Source organism: Penicillium citrinum (assembly GCF_028827155.1).
Source record: "Penicillium citrinum strain IBT 23319 chromosome Unknown utg000001l:1.0-4955037.0:1.0-4956770.0, whole genome shotgun sequence".
Classification (NCBI taxonomy): Eukaryota; Fungi; Ascomycota; class Eurotiomycetes; order Eurotiales; family Aspergillaceae; genus Penicillium; species Penicillium citrinum.
In genome coordinates this window covers 232,632-254,744 of record NW_026622686.1, presented here as the reverse complement: position 1 = coordinate 254,744, position 22,113 = coordinate 232,632, and the positions used below count along the sequence as shown (strand labels likewise).

At 45.1% G+C, this 22,113-nt stretch overlaps 7 protein-coding genes across 7 annotated transcripts; 5 read left to right on the top strand and 2 right to left on the bottom strand.

Moving 5' to 3' along the window:
* Positions 1-890: 890 nt before the first annotated feature.
* On the bottom strand, positions 891-2,784 carry N7469_000096 (putative phthalate transporter; the record flags this gene model as incomplete). The annotated part of the gene is made up of 8 exons (XM_056639016.1): positions 891-1,014; positions 1,081-1,542; positions 1,610-1,827; positions 1,895-2,040; positions 2,096-2,213; positions 2,278-2,406; positions 2,468-2,507; positions 2,570-2,784. The coding sequence occupies 8 exons, from the start codon at positions 2,782-2,784 to the stop codon at positions 891-893; spliced, it is 1,452 nt and encodes a 483-aa protein (XP_056504773.1).
* A 1,829-nt stretch (positions 2,785-4,613) lies between these two features.
* N7469_000095 (type I polyketide synthase) lies at positions 4,614-12,821 on the bottom strand (the record flags this gene model as incomplete). The annotated part of the gene is made up of 15 exons (XM_056639015.1): positions 4,614-5,501; positions 5,562-6,045; positions 6,103-6,440; positions 6,503-6,577; positions 6,633-6,914; positions 6,969-7,835; positions 7,886-7,911; positions 7,974-8,070; positions 8,131-10,283; positions 10,339-10,788; positions 10,847-11,285; positions 11,338-11,450; positions 11,506-11,629; positions 11,685-12,198; positions 12,259-12,821. The coding sequence occupies 15 exons, from the start codon at positions 12,819-12,821 to the stop codon at positions 4,614-4,616; spliced, it is 7,413 nt and encodes a 2,470-aa protein (XP_056504772.1).
* A 745-nt stretch (positions 12,822-13,566) lies between these two features.
* On the top strand, positions 13,567-14,150 carry N7469_000094 (mannoprotein; the record flags this gene model as incomplete). Its single annotated transcript, XM_056639014.1, has 2 exons — positions 13,567-13,905; positions 13,959-14,150. The coding sequence occupies 2 exons, from the start codon at positions 13,567-13,569 to the stop codon at positions 14,148-14,150; spliced, it is 531 nt and encodes a 176-aa protein (XP_056504771.1).
* Positions 14,151-14,380: 230 nt separating this feature from the next.
* N7469_000093 (uncharacterized protein) lies at positions 14,381-16,294 on the top strand (the record flags this gene model as incomplete). Its single annotated transcript, XM_056639013.1, has 2 exons — positions 14,381-14,461; positions 16,166-16,294. 2 exons carry the CDS (start codon positions 14,381-14,383, stop codon positions 16,292-16,294), a joined length of 210 nt encoding a protein of 69 aa, XP_056504770.1.
* Positions 16,295-17,103: 809 nt separating this feature from the next.
* N7469_000092 (uncharacterized protein) lies at positions 17,104-18,186 on the top strand (the record flags this gene model as incomplete). The annotated part of the gene is made up of 1 exon (XM_056639012.1): positions 17,104-18,186. One exon carries the CDS (start codon positions 17,104-17,106, stop codon positions 18,184-18,186), a length of 1,083 nt encoding a protein of 360 aa, XP_056504769.1.
* Positions 18,187-18,888: 702 nt separating this feature from the next.
* N7469_000091 (dienelactone hydrolase) lies at positions 18,889-20,510 on the top strand (the record flags this gene model as incomplete). The annotated part of the gene is made up of 3 exons (XM_056639011.1): positions 18,889-19,135; positions 19,192-19,629; positions 19,687-20,510. 3 exons carry the CDS (start codon positions 18,889-18,891, stop codon positions 20,508-20,510), a joined length of 1,509 nt encoding a protein of 502 aa, XP_056504768.1.
* A 644-nt stretch (positions 20,511-21,154) lies between these two features.
* Positions 21,155-21,979, top strand: N7469_000090 (class I SAM-dependent methyltransferase; the record flags this gene model as incomplete). Its single annotated transcript, XM_056639010.1, has 1 exon — positions 21,155-21,979. One exon carries the CDS (start codon positions 21,155-21,157, stop codon positions 21,977-21,979), a length of 825 nt encoding a protein of 274 aa, XP_056504767.1.
* Between the last annotated feature and the right edge of the window lie 134 nt (positions 21,980-22,113).

Below are 22,113 nucleotides of genomic sequence, written 5' to 3'. Positions count from 1 at the left end.
TAACGGCGAGACTTGTGGATCGTGGATGGTGAACAGTTCCTATCGCACCAATCGTGAAGCAGTTGAAGTATCAAGTGGGTCAAGTTCCAATGAAGCTGGCGGTGGCAGTTCGGGATGGAAGAGCAGCGGAGTCGGTGGAGGTTGGTTTTCCGAGGGAAATTCAGTCATGTGATGAGCAGCATTAGAGTAGAGCAGTAGATAAGACATTATCTATGAATATACTGAAGCAGTAGGATTAAAGTGGAAGAATTTGATGAATGGGATCATAATTTAGATCCAATTGACTCAATCTTGGATATAAAATCGGGGCTTATACCATAATTATAGGTATGATTGTGATCCTGTGGTGTTGTGAGAACTATATAGTACAGTTATAGGTCATGTGATATCTATGTATCGCTCTACGCCATAGTGTACTCACTGTTGATGATCATCAATTTGAATAGAACCAGACAAATTAGAATACTCTTGGTACTATATACCATTCAGGACAGCATTCAGCTACAATTAATCTACCTGACTCCATGATTTTGTAAATTTGGAAGTTTCTTTGCATGTATACAAGGAATGAATGTAGTCATATATATACCTATATAGGATATAGTATATACACATCATCGCGTAAGATACCAGGAATTTTAGCAGTAGCAGACTTTAATCATCATTGAGATAGGAAAAATAATTATACTTTCACCGTTGTTGGTATATCATGAGCTGAAAACGTATTCAAGTATAGCACTCAATGGTGGAATACACTATACATTGTGCTCTGGGCACAACACATCATTTATACTACGCCATGTAATACACAGTTCATTGTCATTTGATCACTTCATTCAAAGTTCCAGACTAAATTTATCATATCTCATCACACATTCCTGGTTCCTCAACTAGATAGTATACCGGAAGTTAGGATCACCCTCAATCTCACGCTTGCCCTTATCCGCCTGTCGATTGCAGAACCACAACCACAAGCTCATACAAAGCACCGTAACAATGATTAAAATATTGCAACTAAAAACCTAACAGTCAGTACATCTCAAAATAAACCAATGAAGTTTCTGAAATAGGTTCACTCACGCTAATGCCGCATACATGCCGGGCCGATATTCCGGGGCATCTTGATCACGGAATACCAAACTACCAGCAATGCCACCAATACCACCAAATCCAACGAGAGTTGCACTGCTGAAAGCCCGAGTCCACTGACCACGCACGTTATTCGCTTGATAAGCCATGCAAGCCGGAATATTAGCATTCGCTCCGGCAACAGTGAAGAAGACACCCGCGTAGCGTGTTGCGTTACCCGTAGCAAATCCCATCATTGGAAGTCCGATGATACAAAGAAGAGCGTTGCCGATTAAAATTGCACCACGGACGCGGAATCGATCACCAATCCAGGCAGTGCTATACATAACTATGCCAGCAAATACATAAGGAGGCGCAACGAGACATTGGGCACGGCCGACGTCGAACTTCATGCCTTCCATCAAAATGATAGGAAGGAAGTAGGCGATTGCATAAGTAACTGTGGTGAGACAGCTATGGAATGTCAGTATGATCTGCCACTTCAGGTTCCCCGATATACGGACGTAGTAGATAAACGTACAAGAAGATTAGAGCAAAACCCCAGATTTTAGGATCAAGTCCAGGCTTAAGGAACTTCTTCAACGAAAATGCCTCGAGATGTCCGTCATTGCGGTCATTGTCAATTCGACGGACGATCCAGTCGCTTTCCCTTTTGCTGAGGAATTTCCATGATTTCCATGCACGATCGGGAAAGTCGACTAGGAAGACGAAGCAAAGCATTCCGATAAATCCGGTAATCTGGATATTTCTTGTCAGCAGTAGAACCAGGCCAATATGTTATTCACGATGAATTGAATGAACATACCACACCCTCGAGAATAAAAATCCATCTCCAGCCACCGAGTCCATGTGTACCGGCCAGCTGCATTAGACCGAATGCCAAAATACCAGAAAGTGCGGATGCAACGCAGCCGATGAGGTAGAAGATTGAGAATCGCTTTTGTACGTCGTCTAGGACAAATTAGCTTGTACTGGTCCGCACAATTGCGGGTTTTTCGTAACTCACATCGAGTATACCAGCAGGAAAGAAGATATACACAGCCGGGGAAGTACCCGGCTTCCAAAACTCCAAGTAGAACACGCAGTCCGACTAGTTGGCCCCAATTCTTGACGAACCCAGTTCCCTAAATGATCCGAGATCAGTATATCTACATATGGAGCCAATTTGACGATATTCGTGAAACATACAATCATAATCACGGCCCAGGTCATAACGATAGTTCCCAAGAAGATAGTTGGACCAATCTTGCGAATTAAGACGGTCATGGGTGGTTGAAAGAGGACATAAGGAACGAAGAACATGAGGACAACGATAGACTATATCCATTATTTTAAATTAGCGATATCATGTTGGATTCCTAGGAAAAGATCTACTCACATAGCGATTGCCAATATCCAAACGCAATTCCGATTTCAATCTTAAACCCTCGTCAACCTAGGGACTCCTAGGACAAGATGCATTCAAAGACGTTCAACTTACCCAGCAATTGCCGCAGCACTCAAATTAGTTCGATCCATTAGCGAAATACAATATGCCAATCCAGTCATAGTGACCAGTCGCAAATCAATACGCCGGATGATTCTCCGCTGTTCCTCCGGCGTAAACTCCTCCTCTTCGGTGCTGCTGGGCGTTTTTTGCGCAACATCTTCGATGCGATCATCATAGATGACCTTCTCGTCGGGCTGGGAGCCCATGATGTTAAGTTTATTAAAAACTCAAGGTTTGGCTAAGATATTGGTATAGGACGGGATGATCCTCTTTGACAAATGGATGTGTGACAGAGTTAAGACTTAATCGTGTAAGCCTGCAATGATAAATGCATGAAACGCGAGAGAAAAAACAAAATAACAAAGGCACGATCCCGCTTTTATCATCCCTGACCAACCTAACCAAGAGAAGAATCGTGCGGAGACCTGCAGATTCCCCCATGGTGTCACGGTCTACATCTAGCCCAAGTAGAAGGTTTCCCCCAGTCGGACAAGATACCTGATTGAGTTTCACCCTTAGACATCCGAGGAGCTACCGCAATACAATAAGCAGACTGACCATTAATGGTTCGTCTTTAGACGAGGACAAAACAGCTGTACATTTTCGCCCAGAAGGCTAGCCACGGAGTCTCCAGCTTCTCGCATAAACGAGAACAAGATTAGCCGACAAAGCAGAAATACCTCGGTGTTTTTCCAAGTTCTTTCGTTGCAGAGACAGATGTGGCCACTGATATTCTACTAGAGGAGGGGGGAATCAACCCCACATTTCGTGGGCTGGAACGAGTTAAATTCTTTGAACGGAGATAAGTGAACCGCTGTGGCGGTTTGTGCTTGATGATCTGGGGAATGCTGATGCGTTTGGATGCGGGGGAAGCTGCTTGGCGGCTTGGATTCTACTTGGCTGTAGCTTGGCAATGTGACACGACTAGTTCGAGTCATTTAGGTCTTGTAAGGCTTTTTTAGGGAGGTGGGAAATATTTATTTTATTTTATTTTTTGCTTTTCAGTTTTTGCTGGGGTTGGAAGCAGTGGTTGTCGATCTCGGAGGGTATTTTGATAGATATGTATGACTGTTGGCGTAGGGGTAATGCTTATCTACTTTAGTTACACAGCGTTCCAATAAAGGTTTTAAGATGAAAGGAGCGAAATGTACTTGCTTCACTCTTGTCTTGCCACTGGAATCCAGCATTGATCGCATTCTCATTCCCCCACTTTCATGTTTTGACGATAGGTCGAGGAACCACTCCGGTATACCCCGGAATCATAATTTTCTGATAGACAAAGAGAACAGCTTCCACAGAATATGGCTTCAAATTATCGTCTAGGCATCAGGTCATGCGTATAAGAAACTTCAGCCACGACTTTAATACGAAGAACACCATTCTTCGTCCTCGGTAGTTGTCTAAGGCCCAGGAAAAGGGACCGAGGAAGTTGGGAATATTGTCTCTCAATGCCCAAGGTTATTCTCCAAAGAGGAGAAACTCCCTTTCTCTTGGCAACTCATTGCCAGAGGCCATTTTCTCGCGTATCAGCTCCACTAATGTTGTTACATGCATCATGACCTCAACACTCAAGATCCGATGCATGTACGATGCTGCATTCATACAGCCTATTTAGCTCGGCCAATGAAGATTGTTTATTATATTTAGTCGTGCTCTTTCAGGATGAGCTGGACGAAGCTAAAACTGGATAGTACTTTCTTAGGCCCCACGTGGAGAAAGTGGGAGAGTTGGGATCATCCGGGGTATCGCGGGATAAAAAGGATCAGCAGGGAGAGGGGGGGTCTTCCTGGAATTGCACGATGGTGAACTGGAAAGAAGAATACTGGCAGCTGCAGTACTACTGTAATAGTATGTCACTACTTCGAATATAGATCAATATTTCATCGATTACTGCCCGCAACGTTGGTTTTTGGAATGTTGTTACGATTCTGTCAATTCCTCTCCTATGGACAGCGCTGAAGTTGGACCAGCCAATTGTCCTCCGAGCCACATTTGTGAAAAGATATTCTTCCCTTGATTCCCTGAGACTTATAGATTAAGTGCTCATATATTTGGAGCGCAAACTATCAACTACCAATCCAGCAAGCCCTTCAATAGTTGCCGCCTTGTTGATCCCAATTAACGACAGTTCCAAATCAAGAAAGCGACGAGCCCAATTGCGAATTTCCACAGTCATGAGAGAATCAATGGGCATAGCGGCCACTTCCGTGTAGCTTTGACCCCGAGCGAAGATGGAATAATCCTGGATAGTTCTCACAATCTCCATGACAATTTTTCCCACCTGATCTGGATCGTCGAATTTTGTTGGATCATTTTCCGCAATAGCAAGTAACTGTCGGAGACGCGAAGCACCTTGAATAGCGTTTTCAGCCGGTTTATGCTCAGTGTCCAGACTTGCGTAGTTACGAAAACGAGCATCCTGCCCCCAGAGTGGACGAGCAGAAGGATCTGCTAGAGATTTCGTGCTACTCATGCCGACAATGAAGTTATTTGATACGCGAAGAGATCCCTCGGCACACTTCACTGGGTTCGAAGGCCGTGAATGGATCATCGCAAGCTCGAATGAATCCAAAACCTCTTGCTCACTGAGTAGTCGAACAGCCGCGGATCGCATCCTTTCTCGAAGCTTGAGGTCTTGTGTTGCTAGGAAACCCACGTCATCAACTCCACCCAAATTTACCACGGACGCAGGAAGCCCTTTATCGAGGCGATACTGGGCAAATGAAGACACAAAAGCATTGCCTGAGGAGTAGTTAACTTGGCCAGCATTACCCATAACTCCTGTTATAGAACCACAAACGACAAAGAATTGGAGATGATTGTCAAAACCATCTAATGCGTGATGAAGGTTCCAAGTTCCGGTAACCTTTGCTGAAAGGACATCCTCCCAATTTTTATGGCTCATATCGGGTATGAATTGGTCCTGTTGATAAATTAGCTATCTTTATATTCGTGGTCAATGGGTGTGTGAAATACCACTTACCCGAACAATCATCGAAAGCTGAAGGATTCCCCCAACGGGCGAAGGTGTATCAAGGATCATGCCTTGAACATCTTCCATCGAAGTCACATCCCCTCTCACAAGGACCACATTGCAGCCTTGAACTTCAAGTTCTCGAGCAAAAGACTGGTCCTGACTGGAAGTTCCTGCCGAACGTGAAAAGAACACAAGATTCCGAGCTCCTCGTTCCACCATCCAAGTAGCTATCGCACGCCCAACGCCTCCAAGCCCTCCAACTAGGATGTATGATAGTTCCGGCGATAGGTGTAGCTGGTATTTAGATTTTGTGACAAAACCTTCCTTGAATGACTCTGGCCCAGGCATCTCCACTAGCAGTTTACCCATATGCAGGCCTCGCTGTAGACAGCGGAATGCTTCTAGGGTATCGGCACTAGAGAGGACCCTCTGGGGACGTATTGGAGAAATCTTCCCTTCCTCGTAAAGATTTACAACCTCGCGAGTGAGTCTAAACCGCCAAACATTAGTTGAATCCAAAGGTGGTTATATTGGTTTATAAATTCACCTTGCAAATTGACCTGGCTTCTCCACAAGACGAATCAAGTCCACGCCGAAAAATGCACGATTACCACCAAATGCCTCGAGCCCAAGAGTACCGTGTTCCATAAAATCTCTCTTGCCGATTTCAATCATTTTTCCAAATTCAGCAACGCATTTCCAAGAGGCTTGAAGAAGCTCTCCCGCTAGGGAGTTGAGGACGACGTCTACGCCTCGCCCATTGGTAGCCGCCATGAGGGTTGGGTGGAAAGATGCGTCGCGAGAACTAAAAATATGGCTTCGAGGTATATCGAAATGGTCAACAAGGTATTGTACCTTTGTCTCGCTTCCAACGGTGGCATAGATCTCCAATAGTATCAGCCATTAGTACCTCCAGCCTGGCAGAGAGATAATTTGCCGGTACTTACGTTTGCTCCAACCATTTGGCTCAGCTGCATGGCCGCTAACCCGACTCCACCACAAGCCGCGTGAATTAGGATAGACTGTGGATGTTAACTTAGAAAGGACACATTCGATACTTGTCATGTTGCCTCGTACCTGGCCCTTCTCCAGTCGTCCGATCTCAATGAGACAGTAGTAAGCTGTGCTGTAAACAACGGGCATGGAAGCGGCATCTTCAAAAGAAAGAGAATCGGGCGACCGGTTGCATCGATCTCGAGAAACTACTGTGCGCGTGCGAAACAATCCAGGCTTACAAACCATAAGTCTGTCTCCAGGTTGCAAGTCCTTCACGTTGCGTCCACAACGTCTTACCACTCCACTGGCTTCCATTCCAAACTCATCTTTGTGAGCCATCACACCTAATGCAATCATAAGATCCTAGATATAAGTTAGAACTATTGGGGGTTCAAAGAAGAGATTGATTTGCCGTACACGGAAATTGAGTCCCACAAACTTGATATCCACTTCAACTTCATCATGTCCCAAAGACGGGGACTCATAATCAGTCCAGTAGAGTGAGTCAATCAATCCATATGAATCAATGGTTAGTTTTGCGGATGGTTGTTCAGCGATTGGTGAAAGAGTAAGCTGGTGGCTCATAAAAGTCCACTGCATTCGAGGTATATGAATGACACCTTCATGCAAAGAGAATTCGTAATCTGCATCAGCTAACCCATTCGGCTCTGCCGGGTTGAAAAACTTATGGCAGATCTTCAACAATGCCTCTATCGTAACTGAGTCAAAATTATCAACTTGAAACGTTCCGAAATGAAGTTCCTGCTCTTGTCTAGCCGTTCGAGAAACACCCATCACGATTGAAAAGTCTGGATCTCGGCAACTCAACTCCACAGACTTGGTCAGCCAAAGAATTTGCGGGGCGGTATTTAGAAGTTCTTGGAACCACTTCCAGTTTGTTTCACTAATGTTATGGAAGAAAGGACCATCCAGATCTATCAATGATATCACACGTTGTTTTTGAGGAATCGATTCTCCGATTGTAAATCGTTGGACCGTGTGACCCTTTCGAACGAGATGCTGTTGGGTCTCCTCTATCCAAAGACTCTGACCTCGTTGATTTGCACAAAGGAGATAAATGAGACCATTTTGTGCGTGGTATTTAGGTGGAACTCGGGAGATTATCGTCCGATGGAGGTGGTAAGGAGCTTCCCCATTATATCCATCCACCTCGGCTCCTAGGAACCCGGCGCTCTTGAGATTGGCGTTCCAGACTTCGGTGGAAACTAGTCCTTCTTGGCCGGCATTTAGGGGACTATGGAATTCAGAAATTGGGAGAGCTCGCTTATAAATAGTTAGTTTTGTTGTATCTGGAAGGGAAGCGAGAGACTCACCACGAACTGGTCGAATATAGGCAGACCTCCAGGAGTGTCAACAAACACCGTTACAAAAATAACAAAGGAAAATTCGGAATAAACTTACCAGGACAATATTCACGTATTAAGAGTCTTCCACCCGGACACAGGAGGCTTTTGATGTTCTGAAGAACAGGTACCATGCAGGATCGCCAATCGTTGACCTTGAGAGAGAAGAGATTTGTTAGCCATAACTGACTACACAGGACGCTTTCAGAACTTACGTCTGACGCGATCACAAGATCAAAACTCTCTTCCTGAAAGCCTTGCTCGAATGGATCTTTGGTGATGTCTAGAGATTGAAACCTCATTCCTTTGTAACCTCCGAATCTCTCCTGGATGGCAGATCCAACCTGCCCCTTTTCTGTCCATGTATACTCAGAATAGAGAGCCTGCTCCCCGGAGACCAGCCAGCTAAGGATATTTGCTGTGAATTTTCTATCCTTTGCCCCGATCTCGAGGATTCGAAGCGTGGGATTGGAGTGTCTTAGAAGAGAAAACCATTCTGATAGATTACCGAGAGATGCAACCCAGTCTTCAAACATTTCCTTCGTTTCCTTATTTCGCTCATCCCTTTCCTTGCACAGAGACTTCTCAAAGGAGGCTTTGAGATTATTAATCCCCAGTCGCGCAAAATCGGAGATAAAATTTAGTTGCTTAGCCTTAAGGCTCTGTTCTAGGGTTTGCCAAGCAAGCTGCAGCTCTTCGATGCTCTTTCGTGCCCATATTTGCGCTTCGGGGAGCTCTTCAAGACCATTTGCTTCTAATAATTTGACCTGGCTTCCCAAATACTCGGTATAACTACCGAGGGCCTCGGAAGGAGGTTCTTTCCTGGAGACATCCCGATATGTGAGGATCATAGAGAGCATGCAAGCCCTGGCAAACAGAAGCAATTCATCGTGTTTCTTTTTGGGGTTGCTGAGTTGAAGATTACCCGGAAGGAAGTCGATGTCCGGCTGCCACTCCGCATACGAGAGCAATGGTATTCCAGAGGTATCCTTCTGGTTGATGTGGTCCAGTTGGACGAAAGTCACATCATGCATGGAAAGAACCTTCTTTCCATTGGCCACTAAAATCACATTTCCACGACCTTGACTCCCTTCGTAGCTAGTTCCATGGGCCTCAGCTACCATTTTACTCCTGCTTTGACCGATGCAGATCTCACCAATGTACATCGGAATGTAGAGATTAGTCAGATGGATCGATCTTCCATTGCACGCGGCGACGCTGAATAGTTGAAGGCACTCATCGATTACTGTGGGATGAACAGAAGCTCTTCTCTTACTTCCCTCTGGTTCTTCATTCAAGGATGCATTCGCAGTGAAGCTGACCGGATCTGCCGTTATAGCCTCGAGTCCTCGGAAACGCGGTCCATATTCCAGACCTAGCTTTGCTAGCATATCATACCAGAATTCCGATGACACTGGTCTAGAGAACTGCCGTAGTACCGGTGCGAATGCTTTTAAACCCTCGGCAGCAGGAAGAACCTCGCCGACGGTATGTTTAGTCCACTCGCTTCCATCGAAGGATGATATGGAAAATTCGTACCATTCTGAGTCGAGGCGATCACTTATTCGAACGGGTCTCATAGTCGTGACAAGCTCAACGACGTCGCTGGGATTCGTCGGTAGAATAAGAGGAACCTTCATGTACAATTTGCGAATCGTGCACTCAGTTGTATTTGCCAACTGAAAAGTCGCTTCATTGATCATTGCAATATAGCCCGCACAAGGAAACGTCACTTCACCACAAACTCGATGGTCATTCAACCACAGAACGTTCTTGGGACTAAGTAGATTCCTCCATGATGGCTCTAGATCAGTACCTTCTAAGGTGCGAGAGCCAAGGAGCTCGTGATGAGGATGCTGTCTGAATCTCCAGTTTCGACTAATTCGGCTCTCTTTCCAATTGCCGTTCTGTCTGTCCCAAGGGTATGCGGGGAGATCAACAAGAACATTACTAGTACCACTGACTTTAGCAAAATCGATAGGACAGTTATGAAGATAGATGGTCCCAATAGTATTCAGCAAACAGATAGTCTGGCTTTTTCCTTTGAAAAGGGTGGGCGTGTAAGAATTCTGAGTTTCCAGGGAGTTCGAGGCGAATATCTGGCGCAATGGGGATGACAGTGTTGAATGAGGTCCAATCTCCACAAATAAATTGGCGCTATTTTTTGGTTGACTGAGCAGTGTTTCAACGGCACTCGAGAAAAGTACAGGGGATTCCAAGTTTTTCCGCCAATATGCTGCATCTAGCTGAGCTGGATCCGACACCTTCGTGCCCAACGTTGTCGAATACATTGGGACCATTGTGCCCTTGGGAGAAATATGACTCGTAATGGCAGCCTCGAATGACGGTCCAACTAGTTCCATATCAGCTGTATTGATTTGTTAGTAACAGTTAAATCTAGGGCTGAGGACACTGGGACAAACGAGAATGATAGGCCACTTCAATTGGCAAATGCCGCACAAATGCCCCTGGCTTCTCTTCTTGTATTTTCTGAACTACCGCGATTAACTTTGACCTTTCGCCAGAAATGCTCACACTCTGAGGGCTATTCTCGCCGGAAATGGTGACACCCGTGACAAGAAACTTGCTGACAACTTTTCTATCAAGCCCAACAACAGCCATGCCCCCAGAGCGTGGAGCAGACTTAAGACATATACCACGAGTGTATGCAAGAGTTATTGCTGTACGCATAGAAATAGCTCCCGCTGCATAGGCGGCCACTATTTCACCACTCGAGTAGCCCAGTGTGGCGGAAGGGTGTATACCCCAGCTAGCGAAGAGATTTACTAGGGCAAGTTGAATAGCAGCACAAAGGGTCTGGGAATACTCTAACTCGTCGAAGAGGTTTGACGAGTGAGATTTTCTGAGCTCCGCTAGAGACAGTAAAATATAAGTTAGCTAAGGGTTATCCACTGCGATTGTGAAGCGCACCTTCTATGCTCCACTGTGGTGGAGAGGCCAGGTCCTGCAGCATCCCATCCATGGAGCGGATTTCGCGATGAAAGACTGGGAATGCATGGAGTAACTCTTTGCCCATTCCAGGCCACTGTGCACCCTGGCCGGTGAAAGAAAAGACCACTGAGACTGGCAAGTTACTAGGCTGAGCGGCTTGGTAAACCTCTTCCACCACAGACCCTGCACTATCACAAAGTAGGTATGCACGATGAGTCAAATGACCACGCCTAGATCCTAGAGTGTATGCAATATCTTTCAACAAATCCGGTCTGTTTTTGAGATACTTTTTGATGTCTGTGGTTCTCATATAAAGTGCTGCATCACTTCGAGCCGATGCAACAACAATTTGAGGTCGTAATGGCTCAAAGGAACCTCCTGATGTCTTTTTTGTAGCATCGAATGATTCCAGGATAACCTATGACGTTATATTAGAAAGGAAAAGTGTTTGGAAAAAGCGACATACTCACATGGGCATTGCTGCCTCCGATACCGAAGCAGTTCACGCTGGCTCGTTGCTTGCGGTTCTGAGGCCATGGAATGGGCTCGACAGGAACTTTCAAGCCCCCTTCTTTGAAAGGAACTAAACAAACCCGTGAGGAAGAATCCATTAATCTATGGAGGTCACTCGGGCGTACTTTTAGGATTTGGGTGTGAAAAGTGCATGTTCGGTGGAATTACACGATGTTCAAGAGCTATCACGGCCTTGATGAGCCCGGTTAGGCCTGATGCACCCTCACCATGCCCAACATTAGATTTCACCTGCGTAAGACCTGTTAGCGAAGATCGACTTGGCTCTTCTCTCATATTAACATACGGATCCAATGTAAACACCTTTCTTGCCAAATACTCGCGCAATGGCTGTGGTTTCCACAACATCGCCTACTTTCGTCCCCGTACCATGACACTCGACAAATGCTGTCTCAGAGATATCACGAATCTGAGCGCGTAAATATGCCTGTCTGATGAGATTCTCCTGGCTCTTGATATCCGGCGCAAATATTCTGGCCGACCTTCCGTCATAGTTAGCTGATGTTGCCCGAATGACAGCACGTACGTGGTCTCCATCTGCTAAGGCCTGATTCAAAGGTTTCAGATAGACTGCATTCACTGCTTCTCCGCGGCCGTACCCATCTGCGCTTGCATCAAATACCTTACAGTACCCATCTTGAGAGAGTACCATATTTTCGGACATGGTGACGCTCATTGCTGGTGTCAGCAGCATGTTTGTTCCTGCAACAATTGCCGAAAGGCAGGTTCCGTTATCAATTGCCTGACATGCCTCGTGCAAAGCCACTAGTGAAGATGAACAAGCGGTTAAAACGGTCATACTAGGTACTTTCAGTCATTTTCATGAGTTCCGATCATCGAGCTAGACTATGAATGCGTACCTCGGTCCTTTAAGATCAAACTCATAGGAGACTCGATTTGACAACGTAAATCCGCCGTTGGCAAAAGCATGCACACGCGGAATTGACTGCGTCTCTTTTGCAGTCAATTCATGCCAATCCTCACCGAAGACGCCAACATAGCAGCCGATATTTGAGCCTTGCCATTCCGTCTGCCCTGCATTCTCCATACACTCCCACACAACTTCCATCAGCAACCTCTGTTGAGGATCCAATTCATCCATTGAAAATCCAGCCATTTTCGAGAAGAAAGCATCGTCGGCCTTATTAAAGGAGTTATCATCAAGAAAATACCCCCGACGGGTCCTTACTGACTGGGGCTTTTCAGGATCATAGAAGGCGTCGATGTTATATCTACTTGGTGGTATATCTGACGAGCAGTCCCTTTTACTGACCAGGAGATCCCAAAATTGCTCTGCTGTACGAACATTTCCTGGAAGACGCATGCCCATTCCCACGATTGCGATTTCCGAAGGTCCTCTTTGATGACTGGAGCCATTTCCTGATCGGTTTGACCCGACTGTCTCGTTAAATGGATTTTTCATCCTGGTCCAATTTCGATCCAAAGTGCGACTACAGACGACACGGATGATTTGTTTCGGAGTTGGAGGTGTGGGAGGCTGGACGTTTTCTCTTGGGTGATATCTTGAAGCATGAGCACATCAATGGCCTGTAAATTTGACAAACTTGGCATGCTAGCCTCATGTCCTGATTCCCCTTCTAGTCACATCCGCCGATCATTTACCTTGCATCAAGTACATAGTACGGCCAACATTGCTCCTCCGTCCAGAATGCTTCCACCTTGTCCTGTGGAGATAAGATTGTTTTAACGCCGCTTTTTATTCTATTTATAGGACCAAATACCATGAGAAGCTAGGTAGCTTCTCATTCTTCAATCAAGCTTTCTTCCAAACAGTTGGATGGCTTAGAATGTCAACGAAATCAGTGAAGGACCTAAGAGTTGATCGCATGGAAGCCCGTCCGTGAGAACATAGGTTATGCAAGGGGCTGAAATATGGGAATTGACGAGATCTTTTCCAAGATCAGGACATCGGAGGAGATCCACTGTCCAAGTAAAGTGATTGGCATGGAGATGAATGACTCGTGTCAACATTCTTGTTTGCTCAGTTAGCAATGATCCGTCAATAACACCAACCTGCACGTATAAAATAATCTGCACAACCTGCAGGCCCAACGGAATTTTCCTCTCTCTTTTGTCGCCGATATTCGTCAACCACTCAGCCGGTGAGCATCTCGACCTATCGATCTCCTTCCCTCCGATATCTCAAAATGCGGTGGATCAAATTCAACGCGCTCCTTGCCGGAGCATTCTGCGCGGCGTCGTTCGTATCGGCTGCAACAAGCATCGGTCAGAATATTTCTGATATGCAGAAATTGGCCGAAAAGATCGGAGCTGCAAAGGATTCACTGGACAACTACAATGGAGGTATCCCTGCCGCTTTGGGAGTTGCCAGGTCCCTGATAGTTGCGCAAACTTCGGCCAAACATGCTCGCAAGAATCTCGCAGATCGAGAGCCCATGACCCCTGAAGAAGGGGATCGTTTCTACGAGAGCTATTCTGAGATGTTTCCTATTCTTTTGGATGCTGTTCACTCTGCCAAGGACAAGGTATGTTCCCAGCAAGGATTGGCCTCATTCAGCTGAAGCTGACATTTCTACAGGCTCCACTGTTCAACAAGGCTGGACTAGGCCCGGAGGCGAAGACATACCTTGATAACCTACACAACGAGAAGAGACTTTTCGAGAAGGAAGCTCAATCGCAAGTCCCGGAGGATATTTTTCGTAAAGTGCAGCCGTCTGCAAACCGCATTAGTGCGGCCTTTGATGAGGCAGATTTGGCATTTCAATCTTGAGAGTATGTATGCAAGGTAGAGCCCCTTACTGTGAAGAGGCTGGTGGTTGAGGATGACCTGTCTGACTCTCTCATGACCTTACATACCACGGGGAAATCAGGATTGATCTAGTTAATCATGGTTTCCACAAACAAGGGAATTTGAATACAATTGCTGTTTTTAAATGGAGCGCTGTTTTGTAACCCTGTCTCATCTTTTAGTCTTCAATTATTTCTATCACTCTTTACAAGATGCAGCCCTTCACTTTTTTGTCTCTCGTTGGCCTAGCAATGGCAGCTTCACACGGGCGAATGCCCGAGAAACGCGATTTGGTGAGGATTAGAGATTGATGCAGTATGCTATTTGGTCTACGCTACCTCTTACACTAAATTTAATTCTAGCACGTATGAATTTTTTCTGCCAAATGTTGTTTCGAATATATTGACTTTAACAACTTCGTCTCTTACTCTAGCCTGTATGTCAATCATCGAATGCTAATACTGGACATGGCTAATTTATCGGGCAGTTTGTATGCACAATCTATCTCATAGGCTCATATTGTTTCTGCGAGTCTAACAGGGCGATCTAGGTTGTATGTTCCATTGATGCACTTATACAGACGCAGCTCAACAAACTAAAATCGCCAGGATGTGAGTCAAAGGAAACAAATCCAAGGATTTAACATCCAGATTGATAAGACTAATTTATACATCTCTCAGATTGTACGTGATAAATTCCCCGACACTAAGAGTCCGACGTGACTAACGTAGAGCTTTAGCTTGTGTGTAGTCAAGTGACGCGATCTCTATTCGTCAATTGATTTCCTGATTTCGATCATTTAGGATGTATGTGTTCATTCACCTAAGCAATTGAACAGAATTTACAGAAAATTCACTAATGCCAAGAATATAGATTGTACGCGCTTGAGATTATATCATCAGAATTAAACTCCAAACTGATCCATGCATAGGGAGTATGATGCCTCGAGTTCGTTTTGTGGTATGCTCTTGGCTAATGTCACAGGCTGTATGTATACCCTCATCCCCGACAACCTACGTTCTCTCCAAATATCAATAACAGTGAATTTTAGCACGTATGGCACGTTTCTTTCCTACAAGAATGGGTCGTGTTTAACTCATATGCAAACTTAGGATGTAGGTTTTTACAGCTCAGCCTTACGATTGAAGTATTCTAAATGCTAACACATGTCTACAGCTCGTATGGGCTCGAATAATCTTAAACTTATAGATAGTCCTGCTGATCATTTGCTTCTACAGATGGTAACACCCCAGGTCCCCTTTTATTTGGGAGTACTGATATCTGACATTGTGCTTTTTCGAAACTTCGCAGGATGTGGGTTTAATCTTAGCTAATGGAATAAGTTTAATTTACTGATCTGAGTTCCCAGGATGTATGTAATCCAACATTGCGTGGTTATTCTCAGTCAATAAACGCAATACTAAAATTTTCCACAGGTGGTTTGTGCTCGTCTGGCCTCGAACCTTTACCAGGAGAATGACTAACCTATTGATAACATTGTGAAAAATCAGCAAGTAAGTTATTTCTTTTCCAGAGAAATGAAATAGATTGAACTTCATGGGCCACTGACAGTGATTATAGGCTGTGCGTATCCGGAAATGAATCGTTCTCGACTTCAAGCTGATGGCCCGTAATTGACAGGGTGTACGAGAACTCACTATCCCAAGAGTCTCTGATCTTTGATCGACTAACAAGTGCAGTTTGTACGTCTTGTCGTCTCCACCATGACCATGCATAACTGAGACAAGAGTACAGGATGTGCGTGCTACCCATTCACGATTTTATCTTCTAGGTTCCCTTGGGTGTGAAAACCCGATAATGTTGCCAGTGGATAGATTCTGAGATTATGACAGTGTGTATGTTATCAGTACTTTATTCAATACTTTATTTCATTGCTCGGCTAACTTCGATGAACAGACTGTGAGTGGACAACACCTCGGGACCTTCTAGTTGACAACTCAACACTCGCTTCGACCTCAAAATGACAATCCATATAGTTCGTAAGTATCTTCCTTACACTCGCCTTATTGGGTGAGGTTGTCGATGCTGCTGCTAACTCTGGCGCCTTAGGATGTGCGTTGGTCCTATCTGAATCAACATCAAACCTGAATATTCATGAAGGATGACAATCTACATAGTGCGAGACTGCCATTAAGGACCTCGAGAAGAAAAAGGTGCGCAATGAACCTCGAATTCATCTCTTCTACATCCAAATATTCATGTTAATTTGTTATGCAGCATCGCCATCCCAGTTCAGGGGAGACGCCCCCGTCGCATTCAAGCTAACTCAGTCACCCATGCATCTAATCACGATGGCTCGACGATACTTTCAGTGAACCTGAAACTAGCAGATAGATACTTTACAAGTATCGGATGCTCAGATTTGTTAGGTATTACGGGCAGTGAGCCTTGGTGCAGGTTTTCACCCTTTGTGGTTTTCCCTGTACTCTCCGTGCGAATGCAAAGGCAGGGATTAGATTATTTCAAATCCATTGAGACTTGAAGCTCTCTCTCTCAAATTTCCAAGAATGGTAAATTCCTCTGTATTAAGAGAATTCTTTCCGTATAATACAGTAATAAACAAAGTTTTGATGTCGAGACCCTCCATCATTATTACACTTATACATTTTCCTTCCATTCCATCGCACCTTCAACCTATTCGCATACAACAGAACAAAATTCTCCCAAGAAAAGACGAAATCAGCAGACAATCTTGTTACATACTATAGGACGCCTTACTGGGGTTATCAAATTGCGAGTGAATAAGCATTATCTTGGGGGCTAAAGGGTGAGGCTGAGTCCATGCCCCCCCAGGCGCATTTTGCCTTGGCTTATTTGCCAGTCGGAATGAATGTGAAGCTAATATCTCCTTATAATATCGCTAGCGCACAGTTATCGGATACACTCTTCCTACTCGCTTCTTGCGTTTCACATCATGGCGCGAAAGCCTGATGGAGATGTTCCCCTCCTGCCTATGCACCGTGATGGACCTCCACTCTACGACGATGTGACTAGGTCGTTCCCCTGGGACCAGACAGATTATTCTATCCCCGGAAGTTGGAAAGATACCAAGGACTGTTTTGAATTCCAAAAGTGCGGCGTATCGACATTCCACCCTCCTCTCAGTGAAGATCCACATCATCTCTACAACTTCGTTCGTAGGCAACTGACTATTCCGCCGCGATTGTTTGTCAATATTACAGGGTGGTTTGAGGAAAAACCCCATCACAGCATGAATCGAAGTTTCAAATTCACTCTCGACCTTACAAGCACCATAGTAGCGAGTCCACAGGCCGGAGATATTGGATGGAATAAGGTCTACGTGCCCGAGAGAACTGATGCGGAAGAAACCCACGGAGAAAATGAAAACAACTCACTCCTTGGCTCTGAATCAGGCTGTCCTGAAGCTGAACAGTCTGATCTGATGGGATGGTGTAAGGAATATTGCAAGGGTACCACCGGAGCGAAAGAATTTACGATACGGCGAGAAATTCAAGGGCTGGATTTGAAATTATTACAGGACGAGCTACAGTATTACTTGCGACAATCTATTCCAGACCTCCAGAAGATGGAAGTTGTTTGTTCAGCCCCGAATGATTTTATCACGATCTGTTCTCTACATTGGATCAATCGACTCCGGATGAATGCCTTTGTCTGGTGGTTCTGCGTCCTGACACAGTTATGGATTATCACCTTGCCAGTGGTGTGCTTTAATCTTAAGAGCTACCAAGTTGTCGACTCTGTGTGGAAAGTCTCTCGTAAAGTGAAAGATCCAAACGAATTGTCCGGTATAAAGAAGGTCTATGCACAAGGTCGTGATGAAGCAAAGATTGCGGACTTGTGGGCACCCACTATGATCCATGCAGCCAGATCTCGATTAAATGACGAGGAAGTACTAACTCTGAAAGATCTGGGCCGGTTTTTGCGACGGGCACAAGAGCGTTTGGATACTTTGAGAGCACTTGGGCTGGAAGAATCAGCAAATGGCCCAGCAGAGAATGCGCCTAGTGAGAGATGAAATATGATCGGGTATGATCAACTGTCGAATTTCGCTTTGACATGCTTCTTCGCTGTCATTGATATCTGTATCCATGCATTCCCCAGATCTTCAGTACAGAATCCACAGCCTCAAAATTGAAAGGCTGGAGACCTTCACGATGGAAATGATCAGGATAAGTATAGCTACTACCATTCTTAACTTGATGTGCATTGCTTGAATATAATTTACTAGTCCCATAGCTCTTTTGATTGCAAATTATGTTCCTGGTGCCTGTTCAACGCCTGGTACTTACCCTACTATGTACGCGCGTATACAGTCCAAAGTACCCAATCCATTCAAATTTCCATGAAAAAAAACCCATTCTGAAGATCATCCTATGCATTTCATAAATAGATCCACTCCTGCTAAACCTCGTCGAGTCTAGTTTGCAATCTTTAATTTATTTTGGATCATTTTCCATGGCAGACGACACAAATGACGTTGAGGCTTAACCCTGACAGACGCCAATGACGTAAAATGCCCGTTAGCTGTCATACGAGTTGATCAACCAGCTGGATTTCCCACGAGATTCATTTTTTGATCTTGTAGAGTATTGTTATTGATGGCGTGATAGTCACATACTATCAGGATTTTATTTCTAGCTCTTTTTCACATTTTCACAGACAAAGGCCTGTTTATATTGAGGGCGCAGGAATACTTTCTGCGGTCGCATACAATAAAATGGCAACGGTCTCTATTAGCGCCCCCGGACTAAGCAGTGGGCTACTTTATAATAACGGGAACAATAATGCACGGATTTGCATTACCTCGGAGACAGGAGAATTCGACAATCAAACGATTCAAGACTGGCAGGATGAGGGTTTCGACGTGGTTTATCTGCCTCTCAACGGCGGAGGAAAACAATATGAAAGCCAGCTGAAGAGTGTGAAAGAAGGATTAGGCGTTGGAGAGAACTACGCCGTGATCGGTATGCATTGTCTACTTTTTAGCATTACGAAAGACCTAACAAAATCTGTTGAATAGCCTATGGAGAAGCAGCCAGCTACTGTCTCGAGTACTACAGCAAATCACCAAACGCCAGCAGACTCTGTGGATTAATCGCATACTATCCGACCGTCATCCCCGATACTCGAACTCGCTTCCCTCTCTCACTGCCTGTCTTAGTTCACCTCGCGGGTCAAACGATCGATGTCTTGGTCCAACCACAGGCATTGGGATTACAAGGGAAAAGGCGACGTCAGACCAGACCACTTCAATCTGGTATTGGCACTGGCGAACGGATGAATCTTGCTTATCTAGCATTTACCTACGAGGATGCACAACCTGGATTTGCAGAGCACGATATGGAGGAATATAACAAAGTTGCTGCGGATCTCTCATGGAGTCGAACGATCAAGACTCTGCGAAAGGGATTCTCCCGCGATAATGACAACGAGAGACGCTGGGAGGAACATCAAGATGGTAGGAATACTTCTCTTGCATTTAGTATTGAAGTATTACAATTCTAACTAGTTTTAGCGAAATACTTTAGGTCAAATCTACAGAAGACGATGGAGGGATACGTCCGCGAAAAAGTCCCTGGTGTCACATATACTTCGACCATGTCCGGTGGAATCGGCAGCCATGCACTCCGTCGCTTCTACGATCACTATTTCATAGGCAAACTCCCTCCATCGATGCACATCCGCCTTTTATCCAGAACAGCCGGAGCAGACCGTATCGTCGATGAGTTATACGTCAGTTTCCAGCACACCACCGAAGTCCCATGGATGTTACCCGGTGTACCAGCAACCAACAAACGCATCGAGATTATTCTGGTCAGCATAGTTAGTCTACGCGGCGGCCGTCTCTATTCAGAACATGTCTATTGGGATCAAGCAAGTGTACTGGTTCAAGCTGGACTCCTCGACCCAAAACTCGCACCAAATAACCCCCATGGAATCGACCGTCTACCCATCGTCGGACGAGAATCCGCCCGTCGAATCTTAAACGAGGATACGGAAGTTGACCAGGAGGATTATCATAATCGACTTATTCGTCGTGCGCATGCTCGTGCGCGTAAAGCTCGCAGCTCCATGTCTTCACAGGCACCTGATGAATCCGGGGCTGAATTGAAGAGTGAGGCGGAGGCTTCTTTGCCTGTTAGGAATAAGGGGAAATCTGTTCAGAAGGATGATGAAGCTGAGTCTCATCGTACGGCGGCTGATATTACTGAGCATATGGTTGATGGTGAAGGGGCTGCTACTGAGACGGAGTCGACTACTAAGTCGAAGAATAGAAATGGGGATCAGAAGGCTTCGGTGGAGGACGAGGATGCTGAGAATGAGAATGGGCATTCTTAAGTTTAATCTTTTTTCCCAGTTGAAATTCAAAGTCCTCAACTTGAACATTGAATGTTAGCCCTTTGTTAATCGGGGATAATTTGGATGGCTGCCTATATCCATGCTTACTCTAAATTATAGGTTCGAGATATCAGGCAAATACCGCAAATACTGCTGCTTCTTGTATTCAATCTATATGCAATATACAGCATCTTTATTTCTTATCAGGCTTGAGTGTCCACCAATAGGTCAAGTGTCATATTACTGGTAATGTAGGCGGATGTAGCGCCGCGAGTCAGACACCAACTGGACATCCTTATATTGTATCGATAAGTCGTAATGATACCTCGGAATATGATTTATTTCCGGTTGATATCAAACAATTCGCATTCCTCGTCAATTCCAGCTTAACTTAAGTCCATATAGTGCTACTAGCTCTGGAGTAGCTGTGCAATTGGAGCTATTTCGTTATATCCAAGATCTTAAATGAGTCGTGTTGACGTGATATAAACACAACAACTAAAGGCCTACTACGTCGGGGACCGAACGTGGAAAAATTTGCCTGAAGTATCCACAATTTTCTCTACATTCTCTTCTCCAACCACTTTGATTTCTCTTCTCATTTCATCGAACCCCTTTTTATTGAAAAAAGAGAAACCCTCCAAATGACCTTCTCTTCTGAGCCACAGAATATTTACGATGACCCAGCCTTCTTCTCCGCTTATAGCACTCTTCCACGCTCAGAGGGCGGCTTGTCTAGGGCTCCGGAATGGCCTGTACTACTGAACATGATACTCCAAGACCAATTCCCTGAACAAAATAATAGCCAGGAAGGCTTAAAAGGAAAGAAGGTTCTCGACCTGGGCTGCGGATACGGATGGTTCTCTAGATGGGCGCGCGACAATGGTGCCACACACATCAGAGCCATCGATATCTCCCAGAAAATGATCGATCGAGCCAAACAATTCGAGGACTCTACTCAAACGACGAGCTTTGGCATCTCCTATGAAACAAGCGATCTTGATAAAGTCAGCTTCGGTGGAAGTTCGGAAGAAGATTCATACGATCTTGTCTATAGTTCCTTGACATTTCACTACGTCCAAGATCTCGCCCGACTTTATAGCGAAATTTGGACGTCTTTGAAACCCGGTGGTAAATTGATTTTCTCCGTGGAACATCCCATCTGTTCTGCCCCGATAAATCCAGGACCGGATTGGAAATGCGTTCGGGGAGAGGATCAGGAGAAAAAAGTTTGGCCGCTGAATTCTTATAGCGAGGAGGGTTGGCGTTTGACTAGTTGGTTGGGTGTTTCTGGTGTGAGGAAGTATCATCGGATGGTGCAAACCTATGTTGAAGTACTCTTGGAGAGTGGATTTACTTTGAAAGGATTGAAGGATTGGGTGCCTTCTAAGAAGGATGTCGCTGGGCATCCGGAATGGGCTGACGAAAGGCACCGGCCGTACTTTTTGCTGATTTCTGCCGAGAAATAAAACAGCTATAACAGGCTGTATTTTATATTTTAGACTTGGTATTAAAGTTTTTTCAGTAGTTTCATTATATCTTGGATACAGCATCTGAATAAAGACGAACGATCTCTTCTTTCGTGCTTTCAGTGCTGTCTTCC